This window comes from Heterodontus francisci, chromosome 19, assembly GCF_036365525.1.
Source record: "Heterodontus francisci isolate sHetFra1 chromosome 19, sHetFra1.hap1, whole genome shotgun sequence".
Lineage (NCBI taxonomy): Eukaryota > Metazoa > Chordata > Chondrichthyes > Heterodontiformes > Heterodontidae > Heterodontus > Heterodontus francisci.
Window position 1 is genome coordinate 24,054,502 of NC_090389.1, and position 26,487 is coordinate 24,080,988.

The 26,487-nt window shown below is 44.2% G+C and overlaps 1 protein-coding gene across 5 annotated transcripts in view; it reads left to right on the forward strand.

Moving 5' to 3' along the window:
- edem1 (ER degradation enhancer, mannosidase alpha-like 1) overlaps window positions 1-26,487 on the forward strand; it is a 75,971-nt gene that overhangs the window by 21,367 nt on the left and 28,117 nt on the right. For all 5 annotated transcript variants that reach the window (XM_068051466.1, XM_068051468.1, XM_068051470.1 and 2 more), the window contains exons 3-5: window positions 4,863-4,966; window positions 16,652-16,823; window positions 19,124-19,307. In XM_068051466.1, coding sequence (XP_067907567.1) covers window positions 4,863-4,966; window positions 16,652-16,823; window positions 19,124-19,307 — 460 coding nt within the window. The remainder of the gene's footprint in view (window positions 1-4,862; window positions 4,967-16,651; window positions 16,824-19,123; window positions 19,308-26,487) is intronic.

The following is a 26,487-nucleotide window of genomic DNA, read 5'->3' on the forward strand; positions in this document are numbered from 1 at the left end:
TCGCTCTCGCTCTCCCCGTCTCTCTCTCTCTCTCTCTCGCTCTCCCCGTCTCTCTCTCTCTCGCTCTCCCCGTCTCTCTCTCTCTCTCTCGCTCTCCCCGTCTCTCTCTCTCTCTCTCGCTCTCCCCGTCTCTCTCGCTCTCCCCGTCTCTCTCGCTCTCCCCGTCTCTCTCTCTCTCTCGCTCTCGCTCCCCGTCTCTCTCTCTCCCCGTCTCTCTCTCTCTCTCGCTCTCGCTCTCCCCGTCTCTCTCTCTCTCGCTCTCGCTCTCCCCGTCTCTCTCTCTCTCTCGCTCTCGCTCTCCCCGTCTCTCTCTCTCTCTCTCTCTCTCGCTCTCCCCGTCTCTCTCTCTCCTCTCTCTCTCTCGCTCTCCCCGTCTCTCTCTCTCTCTCGCTCTCCCCGTCTCTCTCTCTCTCTCTCTCTCGCTCTCCCCGTCTCTCTCTCTCTCTCTCTCTCGCTCTCCCCGTCTCTCTCTCTCTCTCTCTCTCTCGCTCTCCCCGTCTCTCTCTCTCTCTCTCTCTCTCGCTCTCCCGTCTCTCTCTCTCTCTCTCTCGCTCTCCCCGTCTCTCTCGCTCTCTCTCTCGCTCTCCCGTCTCTCTCTCTCTCTCGCTCTCCCCGTCTCTCTCTCTCTCTCGCTCTCGCTCTCCCCGTCTCTCTCTCTCTCTCGCTCTCGCTCTCCCCGTCTCTCTCTCTCTCTCGCTCTCGGCTCTCCCCGTCTCTCTCTCTCTCTCGCTCTCGCTCTCCCCGTCTCTCTCTCTCTCTCGGTCTCGCTCTCCCGTCTCTCTCTCTCTCTCTCTCTCGCTCTCCCCGTCTCTCTCTCTCTCTCTCGCTCTCCCCGTCTCTCTCTCTCTCTCTCGCTCTCCCCGTCTCTCTCTCTCTCTCTCTCGCTCTCCCCGTCTCTCTCTCTCTCTCTCTCGCTCTCCCCGTCTCTCTCTCTCTCTCTCTCGCTCTCCCCGTCTCTCTCGCTCTCCCCGTCTCTCGCTCTCCCCGTCTCTCGCTCTCCCCGTCTCTCGCTCTCCCCGTCTCTCGCTCTCCCCGTCTCTCGCTCTCCCCGTCTCTCGCTCTCCCCGTCTCTCGCTCTCCCCGTCTCTCGCTCTCCCCGTCTCTCGCTCTCCCCGTCTCTCGCTCTCCCCGTCTCTCGCTCTCCCCGTCTCTCGCTCTCCCCGTCTCTCGCTCTTTATCAATTATCTCTGCTCATTAAAACTGCCCTCTGATTCTGCACTGTGAGCTCTGTTAAGAGCATGAATATTTGTTCAAAATTTAAATTCTTACAAGTATGAGAAGAGATTTGTGACCTTCTCAACAGGCTTACAGCTTAGGGAGTGTTTGCTGCAAGTGTTGTCAGTGGAACAGCTGTCTTGTCTGGTCACTGATGCACTATTGGAGAGAGTACTCTTCTCTCTTCTTCATGAGTAAATTCTTGCCAATAGTCATTTATTCCAAACAAATAATTTTCCTTGGATTTTGTCATTTGGTTAATTAGGGATTCTTTGGAGTAAAGAAAACCTCTGATCAGATTTCCAGAACAGTGGTGAAAGTGACGACTGACCTCAAAAATCTGCCCACAAAGATCCAGTGATCTCTGTAGCGTGGATTATCCCTCACCCGACGTCACTTTGTATCTGCCACCAAGTCGAGGGGATGGCCAAGTGTCCAGCAATAGTGTTGTCATCAAGCTGGATAAGAAGCCAATCACATTAAAATATTCTGACAGACAGCAAACCTGGAAGTAAAATGTACTGAATTTTTTGCTGTATTAAAATTTTAGAGAGCGAAATATGAGATATACACATGGGATTAAGGTAGAAACTGAAATAGACTTAGATTCACATTTTTAATTTTTAAAAACGTAATGGAGAAATTTGACATTCTGCAAATATAGAATTTTTCATGCCCAGTGAGGCTGTTCAGTTGTAGTTATGAACTTAGTATGCTGTTTAAAGCCCAATTACACTGCATTTGACACTGTGTAACTTTTTCAGGTGTTTTTACAGCGAGTCCAATAATGTAAAAGGGCAAGTTTTCGTATGTTCAGTGATTTCTAATTGCAGCCTAGGGGAACTTCAGCAGCGCACTTTATGTGGCACTGTTGAGTAGTTTTTAATTAGAGCAGCATAGGTGGAGATCACTAATGTGCATTTAGGTTTATAAAGTTCAACAGGACTAACTTTGCACCTACTTTGCTTCAATAATGTCTTTCCTTGGATCTTTGTTCGATTGTAAGATTCTCCTTTGCTTTCTTATTGATGTAGTGACCATTAGATTGTGGCAATAACTGGCTCGGATTGTTGTTTTGTGATGCTTTGTAATTCAGCACACTGAAGTGGCAGCGCTTCAGCCTGAGCATGAGAAGCAGCAGCGTTTGAGGGCAACTGTCTACCTGAGACCTCAACAGACTATCGGTGAGCAATGTCATTGCACCACTAGGAAACTCTACTGAGAGGGTCATTGGTTACTCCAAAGCACAGATCGTGTAGGGGAATTGGCAACTATGAACTTTTTACAAGCCTCTTTCCGGTTTCTCTCTTACTGCTCCCATCCTGAAGAGAAAAGTAAGTAATCTGACAGATCAGCACTCATCAGTCAAATGAGAAATGTAAAAGGGGAAAAAAGTTGAGGAGCAGGGAGACAGTGGCCAGAAATCTCCTTTCACGGGTAAAATGGTTACTGTATAACTGACATGACAAAAGATGTTCTTGGGCCTTAAAGGTTTGTGTTCAGATGCTGACCAATGATTTGAGGATTGCCTTTATGGTTATAACATTTGTGCCCACTGATTGCATCGTAACACTTCCCAGCAATCTCTTATTTTCTAAAGGATATTTGCAAAGTTTGATAACTTAGAAGCTTCTTTAGAAAATTGGAATATTAATATGAATGCGGTATTGCTTTCTGATTATCTAGTAAAGGTGTTTAGTAACATCTGTAGTTCAGTAAACTTTAGTTCAAACAGTTTGATTTAGAATAAGATGTCAGTTGAAGTGGTGTTTGGCTTATAGAAAGCTTCCTTTAGAGTAAATTCACATCCAAGTTGTAAAAAATAAAAGCCTTTGTGTTTTGTAGTTACTGTGGGAAGTTGCCAATAATATATTATTCTTAAAGGTTAATTGTCTATAGCTAGTTGAAAATCAAAAACAAGTATTTTCAGTGTCCTTTGAATTGTGCAGCATACGGGTCAATTACTGTTGTATGAAAATTCAGATTCTGCAGCAAGCTTGCCTAGAATTGGGGAACATTTAATTGTAGTTATCCTCCATTATAATTTTAAGACGCTGCAACCTAAATTACCTGAGACTGTTGCATGTTGAGGTAGTTAGGCAGTACGTGATGCCTACCGAAGGCAATGTTTACTTTTTTGTTTGCCAGTGTTTACACCATTATATCTCCCTATTGTGGCATCTCTCGATTAGGCTGAATAGTTTTGAGTTTTCCCATTTAACTTGATAAAATTACAATGTTATTTCTTATAACAAAGCTGTCCAGGTAGTTTTTTACAGATGCAGTGTGATTATTTTTGAGTTGGCTGGTTGGTCGCAGGGTCTAGAAATCTTGTGATGAAAGCCTGATCATCTATGTCGCTGTGTAATTAAGCTTATTTTTATAACACACAAAGTTTGTGGCCACAGTGACTTCAACTGGTGCAAAGATCCACTCTCAGCAGGGACCAAACACTGTTGTAGTCAAACTTGTCTTCTGTTCTTAAGCTGCGGGCAATGTTGGCAAGGCAGCACTGCCCATCCCTAGTTGCCTTAAGGGTATTAAAAGTCATCCACATGGTGTGGCACTTGAGTCACCTGTAAGCCAGACTTGGTTGAGGTAGCAGATTCCTTTTCTTGATGAAAATTAGTCAATCAGTTGGGTTTTCACAAAAAATTCTCAGCTTTCATGGCCATACATCTTGTGCTGGCCTGCAAATTACTAGATTATTGAAATTAATTTCACTATTTACCATGGTAAGTGAAACTGACAATGTAGTGAACTTGACAACTGGGGCTGAGCTAAGGAGAGTGAATAAGATGGACGTGCAAAGTGACTACAGCAGTTTAAAGCTGCATTATTGTGCAGTTATTGTCAAAATATGTTAAAATTGCAAAAGTGATTTGTTGGAATACTGCTTTCCAAGGTCTACCTGCTATGAAGTATCTTGTTTTTACATGGAGGAATACTGAAATACAGTAGTCATGTTTTGTATACTTATCCCCCTGCTCTTTGTCCCTATAATGTTGTAATATCTGCAGAGCACTGTAGCTTTAATGCTGAAACTTGGAGCTTTTGAAGTTACTCTTCTACTCTCCAGTGTTTGTCTGCCATATATTTTCTCCAGAAGGTACAGACTGGCAGTCTAAAGCCAGGCCTCTGTCAATGGCACTCTATTAGCTAGATGATGTTTGAGTGGCTTTTGTTCAATCACCTGGCTTCTGCTTGGTTTTCCTTTGACGGTATGCCCAAGGTTGCTGTTTCCCTGTGTGGGGAACAGTGAGTACAATATCTGTATTTCCTCTAATATTTCTCCTTTCTTCTCCCCTTTCTCCACCTCACACAGGTTAATGGTGCATTTGTTCTTATTTTGATCAGGTTTATACTTCCTCCTATAAATTATACAGCCATGCTAAACACAGTGCTAATTTGGATTAAAATGGAAAGGAAAATGTGTTCAATTGGCATTTCTGGCGATCTATCTTGAAACATTATGAATGGAGTTGATGAGATCATTTGCTATTTCATACTGTTTTGTCCTTGTTTTCAGCATATATCTGATAACTTGTTTGCTTAGCTAATACTCATTCTGCAGCATTTTCTAATTTCACATTTTCAGAATGCATTTTTTTAAAAAATTCTCACAACATTCTCTGTTTGCTCTGCAGGTTTTGGGCAATGCTTCAGAGTTCAAGAGAGCAGTGAATCTGGTGATTACAACAGTCTCTTTTAATAAAGATTCAACTGTGCAAGTCTTTGAGGCAACCATCAGGTGAACCACAAATCTAATTCCTGAACCTTGGCGTTTCTGTTTGTTTCTATTCAACAGCTGCTCCTGGAACTTTGTGTGTATCGGATGAAGACAGGCTCAAACTTGGCTGTAATGCCTAGTGTACCAATATGGGTATAGCAGTAGGCCAGTCAGTTCCAAGCCTGTTACATCATTGCCTTTGCTCCACATCATACTTACTATCCTTACTAAAAGTGTAATAATCTCAGTATAACACATTTCAATTGGCCAGCATTCACAGCCTTGTAGAAATGTAGAAATCTTTTGTGTGAACAAGTATTACTTGATTCCACTGCAGATGGCCTAGTTCTAATTTTAAGATTATGCCCTCTTGGCCTTAAACGTTTTAAATAGCTTGATTAGGTCACCCCTTAACCTTCTCAACTCAAGAGAATATAAGTCAAGTTTACATTACCTGTCAGCATAATTTTATCCTGCTATCATTCTGGTCAATCTGCACCCTCTCCAAGGCTATCTGTCCTGAGGTGTGGTGCCCATAACTGAACACAGTACTCCAGAGGGAGTCTGCCCAAAAATCTAAAGCTTAAGCATAAGAACATAAGAAATAGGAGCAGGAGTAGGCCATTCGGCCCCTCAAGCCTGCCCCGCCATTCAATAAGATCATGGCTGATCTGCCCCAGACCTCAACTCCTCTTTCATGCCAGCTCCTCATAGCCCTCAACTCCCCGATATTTCAAAAATCTATCTACCTCTTTAAATACTTTCAGTGATCTAGCTGCCGCAACTCTCTGGTGTAGAGAATTCCATTCACTACCATCTGAGAGAAGAAATTCCTTTGCATATCAATTTTAAATAAATGTCCCTTTATTCTATAACTATGTCCCCTAGTTCGAGATTCCCCCACTAGTGGAAACATCTTAACACCTACCCTGTCAAGCCCCTCAGAATCTTGTACGTTTCAATAAGATCACCCCTCATTCTTCTAAACTCTAATGAATAAAGGCCTAACCTGTTTAGCCGTTCTTGATAAATCAACCCCATCGTCCCAGGAATAAGCCTAGTGAATCTCTTTTGAACTGTCTCCAGTGCCAGTATATCCTTTCTTAAATATGGGGACCAAAACTGTACACACTACTACTCCTGGTGCAGCCTTACCAGCACCCTGTACAGTTGTAACAAGACTTCCTTATTTTTAAACTCCAAACCCCTAGCAATAAAGGCCAAAGTTCCATTTGCCGCCTTAATTACTTGCTGCACCTGCATGCTAACTTTTTGTGTTTCATGCACAAGAACACCCATATCCCTCTGTGCTGCACTTTTTTGAAGTCTCTCCATTTAAAAATTAATGTGCCTTTTGATTCTTCCTACCCAAGTGCATGACCTCACACTTTCCTACATTAAGTTCCATCTGCCAAGTTTTTGCCTACTCAACCTATCTGTAATTCCCTCGCAGATTCCTTATGTCCTCATCACAACATGGCCTCCCACCTATTTTTATATCATCAGCAAATTTGGATATTTACCAATCTGCCCCCTCCTCCAAGTCATTCATATAGATAGTAAATAATTGAGGCCCTAGGACTGATCCTTGTGCCACTCCATTAGTTATGTCTTTCCAACCTGAAAAAGACCCATTAATCCAGACTCTCTGTCTTCTGTGAGTTAACCAATCCTCAATCCATGCTACTACATTAACCCCCAATACCGTGAACTCCTATCTTGTGCAATAATCTTTTATGTGGCACCTTTTTGAATGCCTTCTGGAAATCTAAATATACTACATCTACCGGTTTCCCTTTATCAACTCTCCTCAAAGAACTCCAGCAAATTTGTCAAACATGATTTCCCTTTCACAAAACCATGTTGACTCTGTTTGACTGCGTTAAGTTTTTCTAAATGTCCTGCTATTTCTTCCTTAATAATGGACTCTAGCATTTTCCCAACAGCCGATGTTAGGCTGACTGGCCTATAGTTTCCTGCTTTTCGTCTCCCTCCCTCCCTTGAACAGGGGTGTCATATTAGCGGTTTTCCAATCCGCTGGGATCCTCCCAGTGAATTCTGGAATATTTTGACCAATGCCTCCACTATCTCTGCAGCCACTTCCTTTAAAACCCTTGGATGTAGGCAATCAGGTCCTGGCGACTTGTCTGCCTATAGTCCCATTAGTTTGTCAAATACTCTTACCCTCACGATAGAGACTGTTAGAAGATCTCTCGTCCCATTAGCGCCTTGCTTATCTGATTTTTGTGGGATGTTTATAGTGTCCTCCACTGATGCAAAATATTGGTTTAAATTATCTGCCATTTTTCCCTGTTCTCCGTCATCAGTTCTCCTGTTGCATCCTCCAAGGGTCCCACGCTCACTTTAGCTACTCTCTTTTTATATAGCCTTAGAAGGTCTTGCCGTTTGTTTCTATATTTCTTGCCAATTTACTTTCATAATCAGTTTTCTCCCTCTTTATTAGCTTTTTAGTCTGGTGCCAAACGTCGTGTCCTGCACTCCTTTGGACCCCACCAGAAAGGCCGAGAGGGGGGTTTTGACGACTGGGCAACTCTCAACCTCCATAAATTTGCCCAGGCATGCGCCATGGAGAGGTCACTCCATAGTTGCCTCACAGCGACTAAAACAACACGGAAGGCAGCAGTTACGGGTTATAAGTCCAGATAAATTGGCGTAGAAACTGGGCGCCACGGGTTGCCTTTGTCGGTGGGAGAGGTCATTGCACCTCACTGGACAGCTACCGCCCGCCTCAAACCGGGCAGCCCCCGGTCAATAAGGTTCTGTCCCGCCACAGTCTGCCTGCTTCAATGGGTGCTTGGAGCTCAGGGTCATTGCCCGAAAGGTGGACTGATACACCGCACCAAACAACATGAAAAAAGGAAAGAAGGTACCAGCCCTTCGCTTTGCAAGCTGGAACGTCAGAACTATGTGTCCTGGCCTGTCGGAAGACCTTACACAAATCAACGATTCTCGGAAGACCGCCATCATTAACAACGAGCTCAGTAGATTCAATGTGGACATTGCAGCACTTCAGGAGACTCGCCTCCCCGCGAGTGGCTCTCTAGCAGAGCAAGACTACACCTTCTTCTGGCAGGGCAGGGATCCTGAAGAACCAAGACAGCATGGAGTGGGCTTCGCCATCAGAAACTCCTTGCTCAGCATGATAGAGCCTCCCTCAAATGGCTCGGAACGCATACTGTCCATCCGACTGCTCACCACCTCTGGTCCAGTGCACGTACTCAGCATCTATGCTCCAACACTCTGCTCCGCACCTGAAGCTAAAGACCAGTTCTATGAACAACTCCATAACATCATTAGCAGCATCCCCAACACCGAACACCTATTCCTGCTGGGGGACTTTAATGCCAGGGTTGGGGCCAACCATGACTCATGGCCCTCCTGCCTTGGGCGCTATGGCGTTGGAAGGATGAATGAGAACGGGCAGAGACTGCTTGAGTTGTGTACCTATCATAACCTCTGCATCACCAACTCGTTCTTTCACACTAAACCCTGTCACCAGGTTTCATGGAGGCACCCAAGATCACGTCGTTGGCACCAGCTAGACCTCATTGTCACAAGGCGAGCCGCCTTAAACAGTGTTCAAATCACACGCAGCTTCCACAGTGCGGACTGCGACACCGACCACTCCCTGGTGTGCAGCAAGGTTAGACTCAGACCAAAGATGTTGCATCATTCCAAGCAGAAGGGCCACCCGCGCATCAACACGAGCAGAATTTCTCACCCACAGCTGTTACAAAAATTTCTAAATTCACTTGTAACAGCCCTTCAAAACACTCCCACAGGGGATGCTGAGACCAAGTGGGCCCACATCAGAGACGCCATCTATGAGTCAACTTTGACCACCTACGGCAAAAGTGCGAAGAGAAATGCAGACTGGTTTCAATCTCATAATGAAGAGCTGGAACCTGTCATAGCCGCTAAGCGCATTGCACTTTTGAACTACAAGAAAGCCCCCAGCGATTTAACATCCGCAGCACTTAAAGCAGCCAGAAGTACTGCACAAAGAACAGCTAGGCGTTGCGCAAACGACTACTGGCAACACCTATGCAGTCATATTCAGCTGGCCTCAGACACCGGAAACATCAGAGGAATGTATGATGGCATGAAGAGAGCTCTTGGGCCAACCATCAAGAAGATCACCCCCCTCAAATCTAAATCGGGGGACATAATCACTGACCAACGCAAACAGATGGACCGCTGGGTTGAGCACTACCTAGAACTGTACTCCAGGGAGAATGCTGTCACTGAGACTGCCCTCAATGCAGCCCAGCCTCTACCAGTCATGGATGAGCTGGACATACAGCCAACCAAATCGGAACTCAGTGATGCCATTGATTCCCTAGCCAGCGGAAAAGCCCCTGGGAAGGACAGCATTACCCCTGAAATAATCAAGAGTGCCAAGCCTGCTATACTCTCAGCACTACATGAACTGCTATGCCTGTGCTGGGACGAGGGAGCAGTACCCCAGGACATGCGCGATGCCAACATCAACACCCTCTATAAAAACAAAGGTGACCGCGGTGACTGCAACAACTACCGTGGAATCTCCCTGCTCAGCATAGTGGGGAAAGTCTTTGCTCGAGTCGCTCTGAACAGGCTCCAGAAGCTGGCCGAGCGCGTCTACCCTGAGGCACAGTGTGGCTTTCGTGCAGAGAGATCGACTATTGACATGCTGTTCTCCCTTCGTCAGATACAGGAGAAATGCCGTGAACAACAGATGCCCCTCTACATTGCTTTCATTGATCTCACCAAAGCCTTTGACCTCGTCAGCAGACGTGGTCTCTTCAGACTACTAGAAAAGATCGGATGTCCACCAAAGCTACTAAGTATCATCACCTCATTCCATGACAATATGAAAGGCACAATTCAACATGGTGGCTCCTCATCAGAGCCCTTTCCTATCCTGAGTGGTGTGAAACAGGGCTGTGTTCTCGCACCCACACTTTTTGGGATTTTCTTCTCCCTGCTGCTTTCACATGCGTTCAAATCCTCTGAAGAAGGAATTTTCCTCCACACAAGATCAGGGGGCAGGTTGTTCAACCTTGCCCGTCTAAGAGCGAAGTCCAAAGTACGGAAAGTCCTCATCAGAGAACTCCTCTTTGCTGACGATGCTGCTTTAACATCTCACACTGAAGAATGCCTGCAGAGTCTCATCGACAGGTTTGCGTCTGCCTGCAATGAATTTGGCCTAACCATCAGCCTCAAGAAAACGAACATCATGGGGCAGGATGTCAGAAATGCTCCATCCATCAATATTGGCGACCACGCTCTGGAAGTGGTTCAAGAGTTCACCTACCTAGGCTCAACTATCACCAGTAACCTGTCTCTAGATGCAGAAATCAACAAGCGCATGGGTAAGGCTTCCACTGCTATGTCCAGACTGGCCAAGAGAGTGTGGGAAAATGGCGCACTGACACGGAACACAAAAGTCCGAGTGTATCAGGCCTGTGTCCTCAGTACCTTGCTCTATGGCAGCGAGGCCTGGACAACGTATGCCAGCCAAGAGCGACGTCTCAATTCATTCCATCTTCGCTGCCTTCGGAGAATACTTGGCATCAGGTGGCAGGACTATATCTCCAACACAGAAGTCCTTGAAGCGGCCAACACCCCCAGCTTATACACACTACTGAGTCAGCGGCGCTTGAGATGGCTTGGCCATGTGAGCCACATGGAAGATGGCAGGATCCCCAAAGACACATTGTACAGCGAGCTCGCCACTGGTATCAGACCCACCGGCCGTCCATGTCTCCGTTATAAAGACGTCTGCAAACGTGACATGAAATCGTGTGACATTGATCACAAGTCGTGGGAGTCAGTTGCCAGCATTCGCCAGAGCTGGCGGGCAGCCATAAAGACAGGGCTAAATTGTGGCGAGTCGAAGAGACTTAGTAGTTGGCAGGAAAAAAGACAGAGGCGCAAGGGGAGAGCCAACTGTGCAACAGCCCCAACAAACAAATTTCTCTGCAGCACCTGTGGAAGAGCCTGTCACTCCAGAATTGGCCTTTATAGCCACTCCAGGCGCTGCTTCACAAACCACTGACCACCTCCAGGCGCGTATCCATTGTCTCTCGAGATAAGGAGGCCCAAAGATATCGAAGATTAGCTTTTTAGTCACCCGCTGCTGGTTCCTAAAAAAAAAAAAAATTCCCAATCGTCTGGCCTACCACTAGTTCTCGCCGCTTTGTATGCCTGATGCGACAAAAACAGTTACACAGGAAGTCAGCGACTACGTCCAACATCTACCCTGATTTAAAAACTCGATTTTAATTGGTCCAACTGTGTTTCTAGACTCGGTTCCGTGATTAATGCTGACAGTGGCTGCCTAATTGCGGCAGCATTTCCCACAATTCTCTGAGGCCCAGAAACCGATCTATCCACCGCGCCGATTTTCCCCATGCGCTGAACTTCCTTTCCTTTGTATTTCAACCCCCTTGAGATAAGCCACCATTCCATTAGCCTTTTTGATCACTAGAAAATATGATAAAGCAAGAAAAGAGGGTGTATGATGCAAGTCAGGTGAATTCTTCAAACGAAAATCAGACCAAATACATTGAGTGGGGAACTGAAGGGGAAAATGTAACTGGCAAAGATAGGGTAATAGAATAGAATGGCAGTTAATATAAAAGAGAACCCAAAAATATTTTACCAGCAAGTAAATAAGAGGTGGGCTGGTCCCTATTAGGGACAAAGAGGGTGATTTATGCTTAGAGCTGCAGGGCAAGGCTAGAATACTTGAGTACTTTGTATTGTTGTTTACTGAGGAAGAGGATGTTGACAAAATATCAGTCAAGCGGAGATGGCAGAGTTAATGAATGAGGTGAAAATTGATAGCCAGCCTTTCAAATACATCCTGCCTATGTTTAGAGTGCATAAGTCACCAGGTCCAGATGGCTTGTATCCCAGACTGCTAAAGGAAGTGGAAATAGCAGAAGGACTTGCCATAATCTTGCAATCTTTCCCAGATATTGAAGAGGTGCCAGAGGATTGCAGAGTGGCAGATGTGACACCCTTATTCAAGAAAGAGTGCAAGGACATTCCTGTTAACTATAGGACATTCAGTTTAAGTGGTTAAGGTCTGAGAAACACTAATCAGGGAAAAAAATCAACAGGCACTTGGAGAGGTTTGAGTTAATTAGGGAGAGCCAGCATGGATTTGTAAAAATCAGAGCATACTTGACGAATTTATTTGAATTTTTTGATGAACAGAAAGTTGCTGAAGGAAATGCAGTGGATGTTGTCTATATTGATTTTAAGAAACTCTTTGACAATGTACCACATAAAAGACTTGTTAACAAAATTCAAGCTCATCAAATACTCAGCTTGGATAAAAATATTGACTTAAAGACAGAAATCAGTGAGTTGTGGTAAATGATGGTTTTTCAAGCTGGAGGATGGGTAGGCAGTGATGTTCCCCACGGTTCAGTGCTCGAATAGCCAGCCAAGTGGCAGATGGAATTTAAGAGAAATGTGAGGTTGTGCATTTTGGCAAAAGGGATAGAGAGGCAATATAGCCTAAATGGTACAGCTCTTAAAAAGTATAAAGGGACAGAGGGACCTGGGTGATGGCGGTGGTGGGGGGGAGGGGGTCCATGTGCATAGATCTTTGCAAGTGGCAGGACGTATTAGAGAGTTGTTAGTGAAGCATATGGGATCTTGGGCTTCATAAATAGAAGTATTCAGTAGAAAAGCTGGGAGGTTATGCCAAACCCCTATAAAGCTCTGGTTAGGCCACAACTAGAGTATTACATTCAGTTGTGGTCACCACATTTTAGGAAGAATGTGAGGGTGCAGAGGAGATGTATCAGAATGGTTCCAGGGGTGAGTGATTTTAGCTACAAGGTTAGGTTGGAGAAGCTGGAGGAGTTCTTAGAACAGAGGAGAGTGAGGGGAAAGTTGATGAGGTTTACAAGACTCTGACAAGTTTGGATATGGTAGGCAGGAAAAGCTGTTCCCATTGTAAAAGGTTCCATTCCCGTACCCCCTTACTACAGTTGTTGGACTTTAGGAATTCTAAGAATAAAATTGCACATGAGACAGGGTTTGGCTTAACCATGAATTGTTGTTTTATTGAATCCAATAATATCCCTAATACAGACTCCTCTATGGATGATTGAAACAGAAATAAAACAAAACTACCCTCAGTACAAAACCTCCTGCAGTAACTTAAAATTGACACCCTCCAGTTCCCAGCTGAATCCTTTAGTGATTTAAACACTGTTCCCAGTTACCAAAAACAAAGTCACTATGACTTGGCTCAAACTTACAAATTTCAGGCAAAAACACTACGCTTTTGTCCCAAAACTCTCAGACCAAGATCACTACAGTTTGGCTGAAAACACTTGCGGCCGGTCGGTCCCGGTGTTGATTGTAGGTGCTGAGTCAAGATGACCAATCTTGACCCTTCTTCCGATTGCAGCCCCCCACAGTACAAACCCCTTCAAGATTTGACTGAAAAACTTACAACCACCCACACGGCTGGTCGTTACCAATGTTGATTGTAGGCCTGGACCAGAGGTGACCAGTCCCTCTCCTTCTTCACCTAACTGCCTCACAGTCACTCCAATGTGGCTGCTTTTTATAATAAAATGACTCAGGATTTCTAAGACGCATGTTCCATTGTTCACGTTGTGTGCAGCAGGTAAACATCCTTAGTTTATTTCTTGCATAGCTCAGATGAATTTGATCAGCTCATACTGGGAGAAATAACATGGAGGAATTAATTCAAACAAATCTTCAGACCAATCTGATCAGTGCAACAATACAGTCCTTCCATGGCAGAAATAACCCAGACAAATCTTCAAACGCTCAGATGAACAGTCACAGACCTGAAATGTTAACTTTGCTTCACTTTCCACAGATGCTGCCACACCTGCTGAGTATTTCTAGCACTTTTTGTGTTTGTTTCAGATTTCCAGCATCTGCAGTATTTTGCTTTTACTTCAAACTCTCATGTTTAAAAGAAAACCTGCTGTTTGAGACAATACAGTAACCACTGTGTGGAGTTTGCAAGTTCTCCCTGTGTCTGCGTGGGTTTCCTCCGGGTGCTCCGGTTTCCTCCCACATGCCAAAAGACTTGCAGGTTGATAGGTTAATTGGCCATTATAAATTGCCCCTAGTACAGGTAGATGGTAGGGAAATATAGGGACAGGTGGGGATGTGGTAGGAATACGGAATTAGTGTAGGATTAGTATAAATGGGTGGTTGATGGTCGGCACAGACTCGGTGGGCCGAAGGGCCTGTTTCAGTGCTGTATCTCTAAACTAAACTAAACCTGGCTCTGAAGTTGCTGGAAGGTGTGAACGTATCATCTCTCTCCTTGACATGGATCAATCGCAGTTATAATGGCCAGATTCCAGTACCATTGTCTGTGATGCTGGCCTTAATTATCATATCGGTGGCATGTCCCTTGTACCATTGTGCAGGGTAATCAGACTCTTAATTGTATTAGTGATGGTAGGTGATGGCTTTTCCTTTGGTACCATTGTTCCATTGAAAGCACTCAGTCAATGTTTTAATTCCTTTTGATGAGCTTCTGTCTTTTCTGAATGTCCAAATTAACTCTTTTCTGCCCAGCCTGTGCTGCTGGCTGCAGCTTGGCTTTTTGTGTTGTAATCCAAACAGCAAGAAATGCTGAAATTTTCAGCAGGTCTGGCAGCATCTGTGGAGAGAGAAGCAGAGTTAACATTTCAGGTCAGTAACCCTTCAGAACTGGCAAATATTAGAAATATGAAAGTTCAAACATGAAAAAAAACTGTGGGTAAGCAAACTGAACAAACTAAGGTGAAATAAAATACAATTTTTCACAAAAATATATATAAAATAAGAAAAAACTAAAAATAAAAGTAAAATGGGGGGCCCGTCATGTTCCGAAATTATTGAACTCAATGTTCAGTCCGGCAGGCTGTAGTGTGCCTAATCGGTAAATAAGATGCTACTCCTCGAGCTTACGTTGATGTTCACTGGAACACTGTAGCAATCCCAGGACAGAGATGTGAGCATGAGAGCGGGGTAGGTGGGGGGGGGGGGGGTGTTGAAATGGCAAGCAACCGGAGGAAGCTCGGGGTCCTGCTTGCGGAACGAGTGGAGGTGTTCCGCAAAGCGGTCACCCAATCTGCGTTTGGTTTCCCCAGTGTAGAGGAGACCACATTGTGAGTAGCGAATACAGTATACTACATTGAAAGAAGTACAGGTAATTTGTTGTTTCACCTGAAAGGAGTGTTTGGGGCCTGGGATAGTGAGGAGAGAGGAGGTAAATGGGCAGGTATTACACCTCCTGCAATTGCAGGGGAAGGTGCCATGGGAAGGGGACGAGGTGGTGGGGGTAATGGAGGAGTGGGCCAGGGTGTCACGGAGGGAACGATCCCTTCGGAATGCTGACAGGGGAAGGGAGGGGAAGATGCGACTGGTAGTGGTATCACGCTGGAGGTGGCGGAAATGGCGGAGGATGATCCTTTGGATATGGAGGTGGATGGGGTGGAAAGTGAGGACATGGGGCACCCTGTCACGGTTCTGGGAGGGAGGGGAAGGGGTGAGAGTGGAGGTGCGGGAAATGGGCCGGACACGGTTGAGGGCCCTGTCAACCACAGTGGGGGGGGGGATTCCTCGGTTAAGAAAAAGGAAGACATCAGAAACGGTGTCATGGAAGGTCGCGTCATCAGAACAGATGCGTCGGAGACGCGCCATTTACATATTGTTTGCCTTTTCTCCACGGCCTTCTGGTCAGCTATTCTGTGACCTTGTCTTATCTACACCTCCTTTGTTATCTCTTGCCCCACACCCGCTTTACTTGCTTATAACCTTTCACATTTCTAATATTTGCCAGTTCTGTAGAAGGGTCACTGACCTGAAACGTTAACTCTACTCTCTCTCTCTCTCCACAGATGCCACCACACCTGCTGAGTATTTCCAGCATTTCTTGTTTTTATTTCAGATCTCCAGCATTTGCAGTATTTTGCTTTTATTATGAGGTCAAAGCATGTCTGTGGGTCTGAATTTTATAGTCCATAAATTCTCCCTTTTGGAGGGGATTCTGATCCTACACCATTAACTGATGGGACAAGGACTCGGGGACCCAGATTTAAGGTTTTGGGCAAGAGTTGTAGCCATGGGAGGATGTGAGGTAGAACTTTTTACACAGCGTGGTAATGATCTGGAGCTCGCTGCCAAAGAAGTTGGTGGAAGTGGATACGATGAGTGATTTCAAAAGGAAATTGGATGGGCACTTGAGGGAAATCAACTTACAGTACTACAGGGATCTTGCTGGGGAATGGAACTGATTAGATTTCTCTACTAAGAGCCAGCATGGACTTGATGGGCCGAATGGCAGCCTTCTGTACGGTTATGACTCTTATTTATGCACTAGGATTAAGCTATTGCCTGGTTCAGTGACCTGCTAGTGTTCACCATCTAAGCTCCTGCATGAAGAATGCTCACGTAGTTTATGTACTGGATTGTGTTCGGCAGCAAGGAGTTTATGCTCAGGGAAGAGAAACAAATTGAAAGGGGTGCGTGGGGATTTCCCTCATCAAATATCCCTCTCCTTGGTGATAAATATTCCCAAATCTCTGTGTTTAACCTTAATTGATTTTTTGAATTAAAACTGCAACAGGGTAAGCAACTATCTACTACTTTTTCTTATAACATATTTCTAGTTGTGCTTCAACAGTTTATTTTGTTTTACTGTAGGATTTTGGGAAGCTTGCTATCTGCTCATATGATTATAATGGACCCTGCTCAGCCATTTGGAAACATGACCCCAGATGGTTATGATGATGAGTTGCTTCACTTGGCTCGTGACTTGGCTGTGAGATTGCTGCCAGCATTTGAGAACACCAAAACTGGCATTCCTCATCCTAGGGTATGTGGCACATGGTGTTTGAGTTGTAAGGTGGTGCCTGTTTTTTTTATATATCTGCAAGCAACTATAAGAGTGTCAAACATTATGGTAAGAGAAAACTATTACAACTTAAAGTAGCTCATAATCTTATTTAGTATTTGATTTAGAGAATTTCTTTTAACTATTGTATATTTAAACACAAAACAGGTTTTCCTGTGGATTTGTGCATCCTTTTTCTTCGCTTCTTTCCCTCCTACAAATGAAAAGGTTACATTTTAGTGTACCACTTTTTGGAATGGCCGAGCAGAGGAGCTAAAATTGGGGAATTTCATCTGTTGGTGTGGTATTGGTGTAAGTTCAGGAGTAGGTTGCTTGACTTTTGGATGTAGTGTGGGAATAGTGTATGGTTGAGAAAGAACAGAAATGAAGACAGACCCGTGCAGAATGCTTGTAAGATTTTAGAATACTAGCTCATAGAACTACCTCAAGGCTTCAAGGCAAGGCAGTGTTATAGCTGTTTCTACATTGACTTTAGTGGGATGCTTAAAGGCATTCTATAAATGTAAGCTGCTACTCACAAAGCTTGTCTCCTACACCCATGACAGTCCCAATATGAACTAGCCAGGTTTACTAAAACTGGCTATTGGCATGACTTGAACCCAGGTCTCCAGGCAGCTGTTCTTCGCAATTCCAGTAATTTCAGAGTTGCTGATAGTTAGGTGGGTATGAAACAAGGCAAGCAGAAGCCAGTGGTCTAACTGCATCTCTCAGGCCAATGTAAAAGCAGCTTTTGTGTGATAGTATGATAGTATGCAGTTAATTTTTTTTCACAAAAAATCAGTGAACATTAACTTCTGAATACTACTACAGTCCTATCCACTTATCTTGACCTCAGTTTGGTCAACATCCTACTTATGGTGACAAAATAAATGTCAAGGCACAGTCCCTTTATGTTTCAATGGGGAAGGTAGCGTAGTGGTTACAGGACTAGTAATCTAGAGGCCCAGACTAATGTGCTAGAGGCATGTGTTCAAATCTCACCACAGCAGCTGGGGAAATTTATATTCAATTAATAAATCTGGAATAAAGTGCTAGGCTCGTTAATGATGTTCATGAACCTACAGGATTGTCGTAAAAACCCATCTGGTTCACTAATATCCTTTAGAGGGTGAAATCTGCCATCCTTACCCAGTCTGGCCTACAAGTTACTCCAGACCCATAGCAATGTGGTTGACTCTTAACTGCCCTTTGAAATGTTCTAACAGCCACTCAGTTGTAGTTGTCTCACACTACCTGCTCAATGGTAATTAGGGATGGGTAATAAATGCTGGCCTTACCAGCGGCACTCACAACCCAAGAACGAATTTTTAAAAATCAAAAAGCTTACTATTTGTTCTCGTCAACATTAACTCTGGCCTGTTTAAATCTGCAAAGCCTTTAGGGGCTTAAAAGCTACTTCAACGCCCAATATGGACTGGCAAACATCATTGACTCCTGTGATTCTAGCAGACACAGTGCTGAGCACCCGATCTGGGCTGGCAAGACTGAGCACATTGTCCCAGCTCCTGTTCTATCTCTGTGTCCCAGAGGCTTGACAGTTTCATAGGCTCCTGTTGCTGGGGCCTTTTGCTTTCATACAGGTTTCTTGTTAATGTATCCTTCACAAATGCAGGTAAATTGCACTGTAGTAGCAGACAGCTTAGTTGCACATCAGTTCAAAAAAAAAATTGCTTATGTCAGCAATTGAATGGTCCCTGAAATGTCAACATAAGCAGGTAGGACTGTATATATGAACTACGTATTAAATAAGTTAAATATTGAACTGTAGGATTTGAAAATTGTTCAAGCTGAACTGAAAGAAGTTGGTTGTGGCTTCACGCTTTTTGAAATTACTTTTTGTTTGCGTTATTATCTTGCTTGTCCTATTAGTGCATGCAGAATGAACATTATTCCTGCTATATTGAAAGGTGTTCAATTAGAACAAATGAGCAGTACGCAGTAGCCACATCCACAGTAGTAATTACAGCTGAGAAGGGCAAGAGCAAGTACTTATGCTTTACATTGATGTGAGAATAGATGAGCTAAGGGCAGAAGATGTTGAGCGATTGTCAGAGATGAATGAACTGCAATCGCTTGTTCACGTAGAACATGGAACTCTGACTTCAGAGAGAAGATCATTCAAACTGAAACAAGCCATAATATTTTGTATTGTACTGTGGCAGTTTAATTCCCTGCTGATGTTGAATTTATTTCTCAGTGTGGCATAGCAGAAAGTAATGAAGTAAAGTACTGTACCTTTTATTTAAAACAAAAACTTGCAGGTGAATCTAAAGAAAGGGATGCCTTCTACTTGTCTTAATGAAACCTGCACTGCTGGAGCTGGCTCTCTACTTGTGGAGTTTGGAATCCTGAGCCGCCTCATTGGGGATTCTACATTTGAGTGGGTAGCTCGCCAAGCTGTGAGAGCCCTATGGAAACTGAGAAGTGATGAAACGGGACTGCTAGGTACTGAATGCATTATTTGGGCTTCTGAATTATTCGTGAAACTTTACAAACGCTGCATTTTAATCCTAAAAATTCTTGATGTTACGATCAGGTGAGGAAGGGTCGAAAGGCTCTGTGGATATGCTTATCAGTTCAGTGAGTTTTTGACCCTTTAGGTGCAATGATCATAAAAGAACCAATCGGATAGCTTTTTTTAGAGATACAGCACTGAAACAGGCCCTTCGGCCCACCGAGTCTGTGCCGACCAACAACCACCCATTTATACTAATCCTACATTAATCCCATATTTCCTACCACATCCCCACCACCTACCTACACTATGGGCAATTTACTTATCAACCTGCAAGTCTTTGGCTGTGGGAGGAAACTGGAGCACCCGGCGGAAACCCACGCGGTCGAAGGGAGAACTTGCAAACTCCGGACAGGCAGTACCCAGAATTGAACCCGGGTCACTGGAGCTGTGAGGTTGCGGTGCTAACCACTGCGCCGCCCACCTTGAGTTTTTCTTGAGTTTAAACAAGAAAGTGGTTAGTTTATTGCACATAAACGCAAAACTCGATCTAAGTAACATAAACTGCAAACATATGAATATAGGAATTAGGAGCAGAAGTAGGCCATTCGGCCCCTCTAGCTTTCTCCGCCATTCAATAAGATTATGGCTGACCTGTTTGTGTCTCAAATTCCACACTCCCATCTAACCCCGATAATCTTTGATTCCCTTGCCTAACAAGAATCTATCTACCCCCGCCTTGAAAGTATTAAATGACCCCGCCTCCACCATCTTCTGAGGCAGAGAGTTCTTGCCCTCAGAAAAAATTCCTCCTCATCTCTGTCCTAAAAGGGAAACCCCTAATTTTAAAACAGTGCCCCCTAGTTCTGGACTCCCCCACAAGAGGAAACATCCTTTCCACATCCACCTCGTCAAGACCGTTCAGGATCTTATATACTTCAGTCAAGTCTCCCCTCACTCTTCTAAACTCCAGTGACTACAAGGCCAGTCTGTCCTACCTTTCCTCATAAGACAGTCCGCTCATTCCAGGTATCAATCCAGTAAACCTCCAGCGCATTCACATCCTTCCTTAAATAAGGTGACCAAAACTGCACACGGCATTCGAGATATCCTGTGTAACTGAAGCATAACGTCCTTGCTTTTATTTTCAATTCCTCTTGTAATAAAGGATAACATTCCATTAACCTTCTTTATTACTTGCGGTACCTGCATTCTAACTTTTTGTGACTTATGCACTAGGACACCTAGATCCCTCTGCACCTCGGAGTCCTGTAGTCGTTCTCCATTTAAGTCATATTCTGCTTTATTATTCTTCCTGCCAAAGTGAACAACTTCACATTTTCCCACATTATACTGCATCTGCCAGAGTTTTGCCCACTCAATCCATCTGCTTCGGTCTGCAAGCTGCTTATGTCCTCTTCACAACATACTTTCCTACTTATCTTTGTGTCATCTGCAAATTTAGCTACCATGCCATCACTCCCTTCATCTAAGTCATTGATATAAATTGTAAAAAGTTGAAGCCCCAGCACAGACCCCTGCAGGACTCCACTCATTATATCTTGCCAATCAGAAAAGGACCCATTTATACCTACTCTTGTTTTCTGCCAACCAACCAATCTTCTATCCATGCTAATGTTACCCACTACACCATGAGCTCCTACTTTCTGCAATAACCTTTTATGTGGTACCTTGTCAAGTGCCTTCTGGAAATCCAAGTACAGTACGTCAACAGGCTCCCTTTTATCCACGGCACATGTTCCTCCTTCAAAGAACTCCAATAAATTGGTTAAACACGAACTCACTTTTACAAAGCCATGCTGCCCATTCCCGATTACCTTGAGTTCCTGCTATAGCTTCCTTAATGATCGATTCTAACACCTTCCCCATGACTGATGTCAAGCTAACTGATCTACAGTTACCTGTTTTCTGCCTCCAACCAACTCTTTCCCCCCCACCCCGGGCCTTCTTGACTAGAGGGGTTATATTTGCTATTTTCCAATGCTCCAACTTTCTCTCGCACGCACACGTGAATCTCACATGCACAAATAGGTTACAGAGTGGAGAAGAATAGATTGGTCGGATTAGAATCCGGGACAATAAAAACAAAACTGGTATACAGTCTGTGGAGTCTGGTAATTCAGTTGTCTTCTGGCTAAACTCGGTGGGCCTGAAGTTTCTGGCTGGTAGATGAGGCCAACTGGTTCAGAGTTTTCTTGGAGACAGTGATGTAGATGATTTTCTTCCCAAGGTCTCTGACTGCAGCAATGATAGGCTTGGATGTTTGCAGCCAGCAGGCAGGGTTTGAACTTGCAAGGTCGCCGAGAGAAAGAGAACCCACTTAGGTCCTTCACTGGTCAATCTCTGGTGCTTGTCTGTCTGTAGAGAGAAGGAGCAGCTGGTTTCACACAGATGGTGAGTCTCACATGATAGTCCAGTGTATTCTCTCTTTTGCAACTTTATTAGATCAGGTCTAGAATTCCAGTCTCTCTCGGATCGCATTGTTTCAGCCATTACCTTTTGAGTTGTCCATCTCCACTAGTGTTAATGTTCTAAGATTGCCTTTAATATCTTGTTAATGAAGGCAATTCAGGTAATTCTGGCCATTGTTCTGGTTGGAGATTTACCAGATCTACGTCTCCCCCTCGATACATTTCAATGTCAGCTATTTAGATGCAAATTACGGTGGCCATTTTAGCAGTTAGCAATCATCTTTTATCAGTTCTTTGTCTCTTTTTAATTCAGGTTGCCAACCAATGGATTTTAAAAAATCATTTGGCATAGCATGTGTTCATGACTATGTAAAAATGGTCATTAAAATGTTCGTATAACACGTAACCCTATAGATTCGCTGTTTTACATTGGGAACTTTTGTAAACATTAAATTACAGCTTGTGGTGTGAGATGGGCTGTAGTGTGGCCTGTTTTCATTTAAAACATCTTCATGTCACATTTCACTGTTTGGATGGTGAAAGTGGCTGAACTCTTAATTAAAAGAACAGTTTTTGTTGCAGCTAATGCCATAGCTTCTAAGAGAAGTTGCCATTGTAATGTCACCAGGAGCTGGAGATTTAGAATGTAGGTATTACAAATTGCAGTATAAGAAAATGCAAGATCCATTTTGTTTTTTCGCCTTTGAGTATGACAAAGTTTCAGGTGTCTCAGATGATTAGGTTTTTCTGCTGCTGCTGTTTTCAATTTATCCTTGTTACTTTCAGTTTACTGCTCTCCATAACAATCAAGATTAGGAGCATGCTGTAAAGAGTCAACAGTTTCTCTTATTGAACTTGTCATTGCAAAAATGACAATTATTTAGTTTAACTTTGGAACTTCAGCCTATTTGCATGTTTGTGGGTTACGGAGTGGCACTAGTAACCGACTGACCTGTGTATTTTGCTCCGGGTATTTGGGCGAATGCAGTAAGCATAATAATATCAGTATGATATAAAAATCTTGCATATATTCTACATTTCATGAAATACAACTATTTCAAGCCAGCGTCTTTAATTTGGGTCTTAGTGACTATTCCAGCTTTGGATCTGCTGCTTTGCAAATTTGAGGGCTACTGCTTTCCACTTTTTTGAGGCCTTTTGAGGAATGGGCCTTTAGCCCTCCCTGAACTACTTTTCTCTCTACCTGGGGTTTGCTTTAAGTCTAATTGAAAGTGCATACTGCACTTCTGGTATGTTTATTTCCATTGAGCTATCCTACTCCCTATTCTCAGCCGCCTTCACGTGTTTTGACCAAGGGCCTCCCTCTCTTGCTGTATTCTTATCCAAAGCCTCACTCTTCTAGCCACTGTTTTGTTAACCTGCCGACCTCCCACATCTGAATAAAGTTGCTTGACTGAGATTGTCTCAGCCTTCCCTCGGCACTCCACCTACTTGACATCCTCATTCATGCCTCATAAATTCAGAGCCACAACAGGCAAATAGACATAACACAACAAGATAAGCAGAAAAGGAGAAAGGCAGAGAATCATAGGACATAGTGAGTTAAACATTCAAGGAGACAGACTGATAAAAGGAGATGAGGGGGAAAACAGACAAGGAGAATGGCAGAAGGAATCCCATAAAAGGATAAGCACACAAAACTCTACATGAGATGAGCAACAGAACAGATTCTTGAAGCTAAGGGGAGACTGACCCAACCAGAAAAAGAAATGGATGAAATCTCAATAATTATCTTCATATATCGCTAAGAGCTTCATTCATATCATCTGACTGAACAATGCAATGGGAGATCAAATATATCTGTTTTAGTGGATCTCCTTTCAGTCAGGAGACATTTTATAACCAAACTAGTATTGCCACAGCACAAGTGTTAAGGTGCAACACAGTGTATTATCTGGGCCACTGGTTTTATGTACTCACTGAATCAGCCACCTTGTGTGCATTTTTATTTGTCTTTTGCATCGATATGCATTCTCCATCTATACTTGGAGGTGTCACAGTGGGGTAAGCATCAAGTGTATTGGTGTGCATTGGCATGAGCAATGGAATCTGGATGCATGTCCTTAACTGAACTTTATTATTCTGTGGATTATAGCCTCCTACTGGAGGCTTGATATTTTTCCTTTGGAAAAGGTCAAAAATTGATCAGTTGTTCTTGTTTTTTTTAAATTTGTTCATGGAATGTAGGCATTGCTGGCTAAGCCAGCATTTATTGCCCATCCCTGATTGCCCATGAGAACATGGTGGTGAGGTGCCTTCTTGAACCGCTGCATTCCCTGGGGTCTCTGTACACCCAACCGTGCTGTTAGGAAGGGAGTTCCAGGATTTTGACCCAGTGACAGTGAAGGAATGGCGATATTGTTTCAAGTCAGGATAGTGTGTGACTTGGAGGGGAACTTGCAGGTGGTGGTGTTCCCGTGCATCTGCTGCCCATGTCCTTCTAGGTGGTAGAGGTCATGTGTTTGGAAGGTGCTGTCAAAGGAGACTTGGTGAGTTGCTGCAGTGCATCGTATATGGTACACACTGGTGCCACTGTGTTGTTGGTGAAGGGAGTGAATGTTGAAGATGGTGGTGAGATGCTAATTAAGCAGGCTGCTTTGTCCTGGATGGTGTTGAGCTTTTTGGGTGTTGTTGGAGGCATTCAGGCAAGTGGAGAGTTATACCTTCATACTCCTGACTTGTGCCTTGTAGATGATGGACATGCATTGGGGAGACAGGAGTGAGTTACTTGCCGTAGAATTCCTAGCCTCTGACCTGCTTTTGTAACCACAGTATTAATGTGGCTGGTCGAGTTCAGTTTCTGGTCAATGGTAAACCTCAGGACGTTGATAGTGGGGGATTCAGTGATGGTAATGCCATTGAAAAACAATGGGAGATGGTTAGATTCTCTCTTGTTTGAGATGGTCATTGCCTGGCACTTGTGTGGTATGAAAGTTACTTGCCACTTATCAGCCCAAGCTTGGATGTTGTCCAAGTCTTGCTGCATATGGACACAGGCTGCTTTGGTATCTGAAGTGTCGCAAATGGATCTAAACATTGTGCAATCATCGGTGAACATCCCCACTTCTGACCTTATGATGGAGGGAAGGTCACTGAAGCAGCTGAAGTTGGGTGGGCCTAGGACACTACCCTGAGGAACTAGATGATTGACCTTTAACAACCACAACCGTCTTTTGTGCTAGGTGCGACTCCAACCGGGGGAGAGTTTCCCCCTGATTACCATTGACTCCAGTTTTGCTAGGGCTCCTTGATGCTATACTCCGTCAAATGCTGCCTTGATGTCAAGGGCAGTCTCACCTCACCTCTTGAGTTCAGCTTTTTGTCCATGTTTAAACAAAGTCTGTAATGAGCTCAGGAGCTGAGTGGCTCTGGCGTGAGTGCCAATGAGCAGGTAATTGCTGAGTAAATGCCACTTGATAGCACTGTCGATGACCCCTTTTATCACTTTGTTGCTGATCGAGAATAGACTGGTAGGGCGGTAATTGGTCGGGTTGGATTTGTCCCATTTTTTGTATACAGGACATACCTGGCAATTTTCTACATTGTCGGGTGGATGCCAATGTTGTAGCTGTATTGGAACAAATTGGCTAGGGGTGCGGCCAGTTCTGGAGCACAGGCCTTCAGTGTTATAGCTGGAATGTTTAGTTTAGTTTAGAGATACAGCACTGAAACAGGCCCTTCGGCCCACCGAGTCTGTGCCAACCATCAACCACCCATTTATACTAATCCTACACTAATCCCATATTCCTACCACATCCCCACCTGTCCCTATATTTCCCTACCACGTACCTATACTAGGGACAATTGCTAATGGCCAATTTACCTATCAACCTGCAAGTCTTTGGCATGTGGGAGGAAACCGGAGCACCCGGAGGAAACCCACGCAAACACAGGGAGAACTTGCAAACTCCACACAGGCAGTACCCAGAATTGAACCCGGATCACTGGAGCTGTGAGGCTGCGGTGCTAACCACTGTGCCGGCCAAATGTTGTCAGAGCCCATAGCCTTTGTAGTATCCAGTGCCTTCGGTCGTTTCTTGATATCAAATGGAGTGAATCGAATTGACTGACGACTGGCATCTGTGATGCTGGAGCCCTCAGGAGGAGGCCAGATGGATCATCCACTCGGCACTTCTGGCTGAAGATGGATGCACATGCTTCAGCCTTGTCTTTTTCACTGATGTGCTGGGCTCCCCCATCATTGAGGATGGGGATACTTGTGGAGCCTCCTCCTCCTGTTTGTTGTTTAATTGTCACCACCATTCACGACTTGATGTGGCAGGACTGCAGAGCTTAGATCTGATCTGTTGGCTTAGCTCTATCACATGCTGCTTCCGCTGTTTGGCATGCAAGTAGTCCTGTGTTGTAGCTTCACCAGGCTGACACCTCATTTTTAGATATGCCTGGTGGTGCTCCTGGCTTGCTCTCCCGCACTCTTCTTTGAACGAGGTTGACATATTTGGAAGCTTAGGAGCATGTTGTCCCTTATCTTTGGCTAACATATAGAGACTGAATTAAAGAAAGGGGATGAATGAACTTGGTGATAGTTTCATTTATGAAAGAAAATCCTTAAAATAGCTAAGCTAACTTTTCATGCTTATAGAATAGCATGCTGACATTTTTTTAAACAATTGACAAAATACACCGTTTTTTGTTCTTTCTCGTTTAACAGCATGAAGACTGCAGTGAAGTCCATTGAAGCCTTATTCGTACAGAT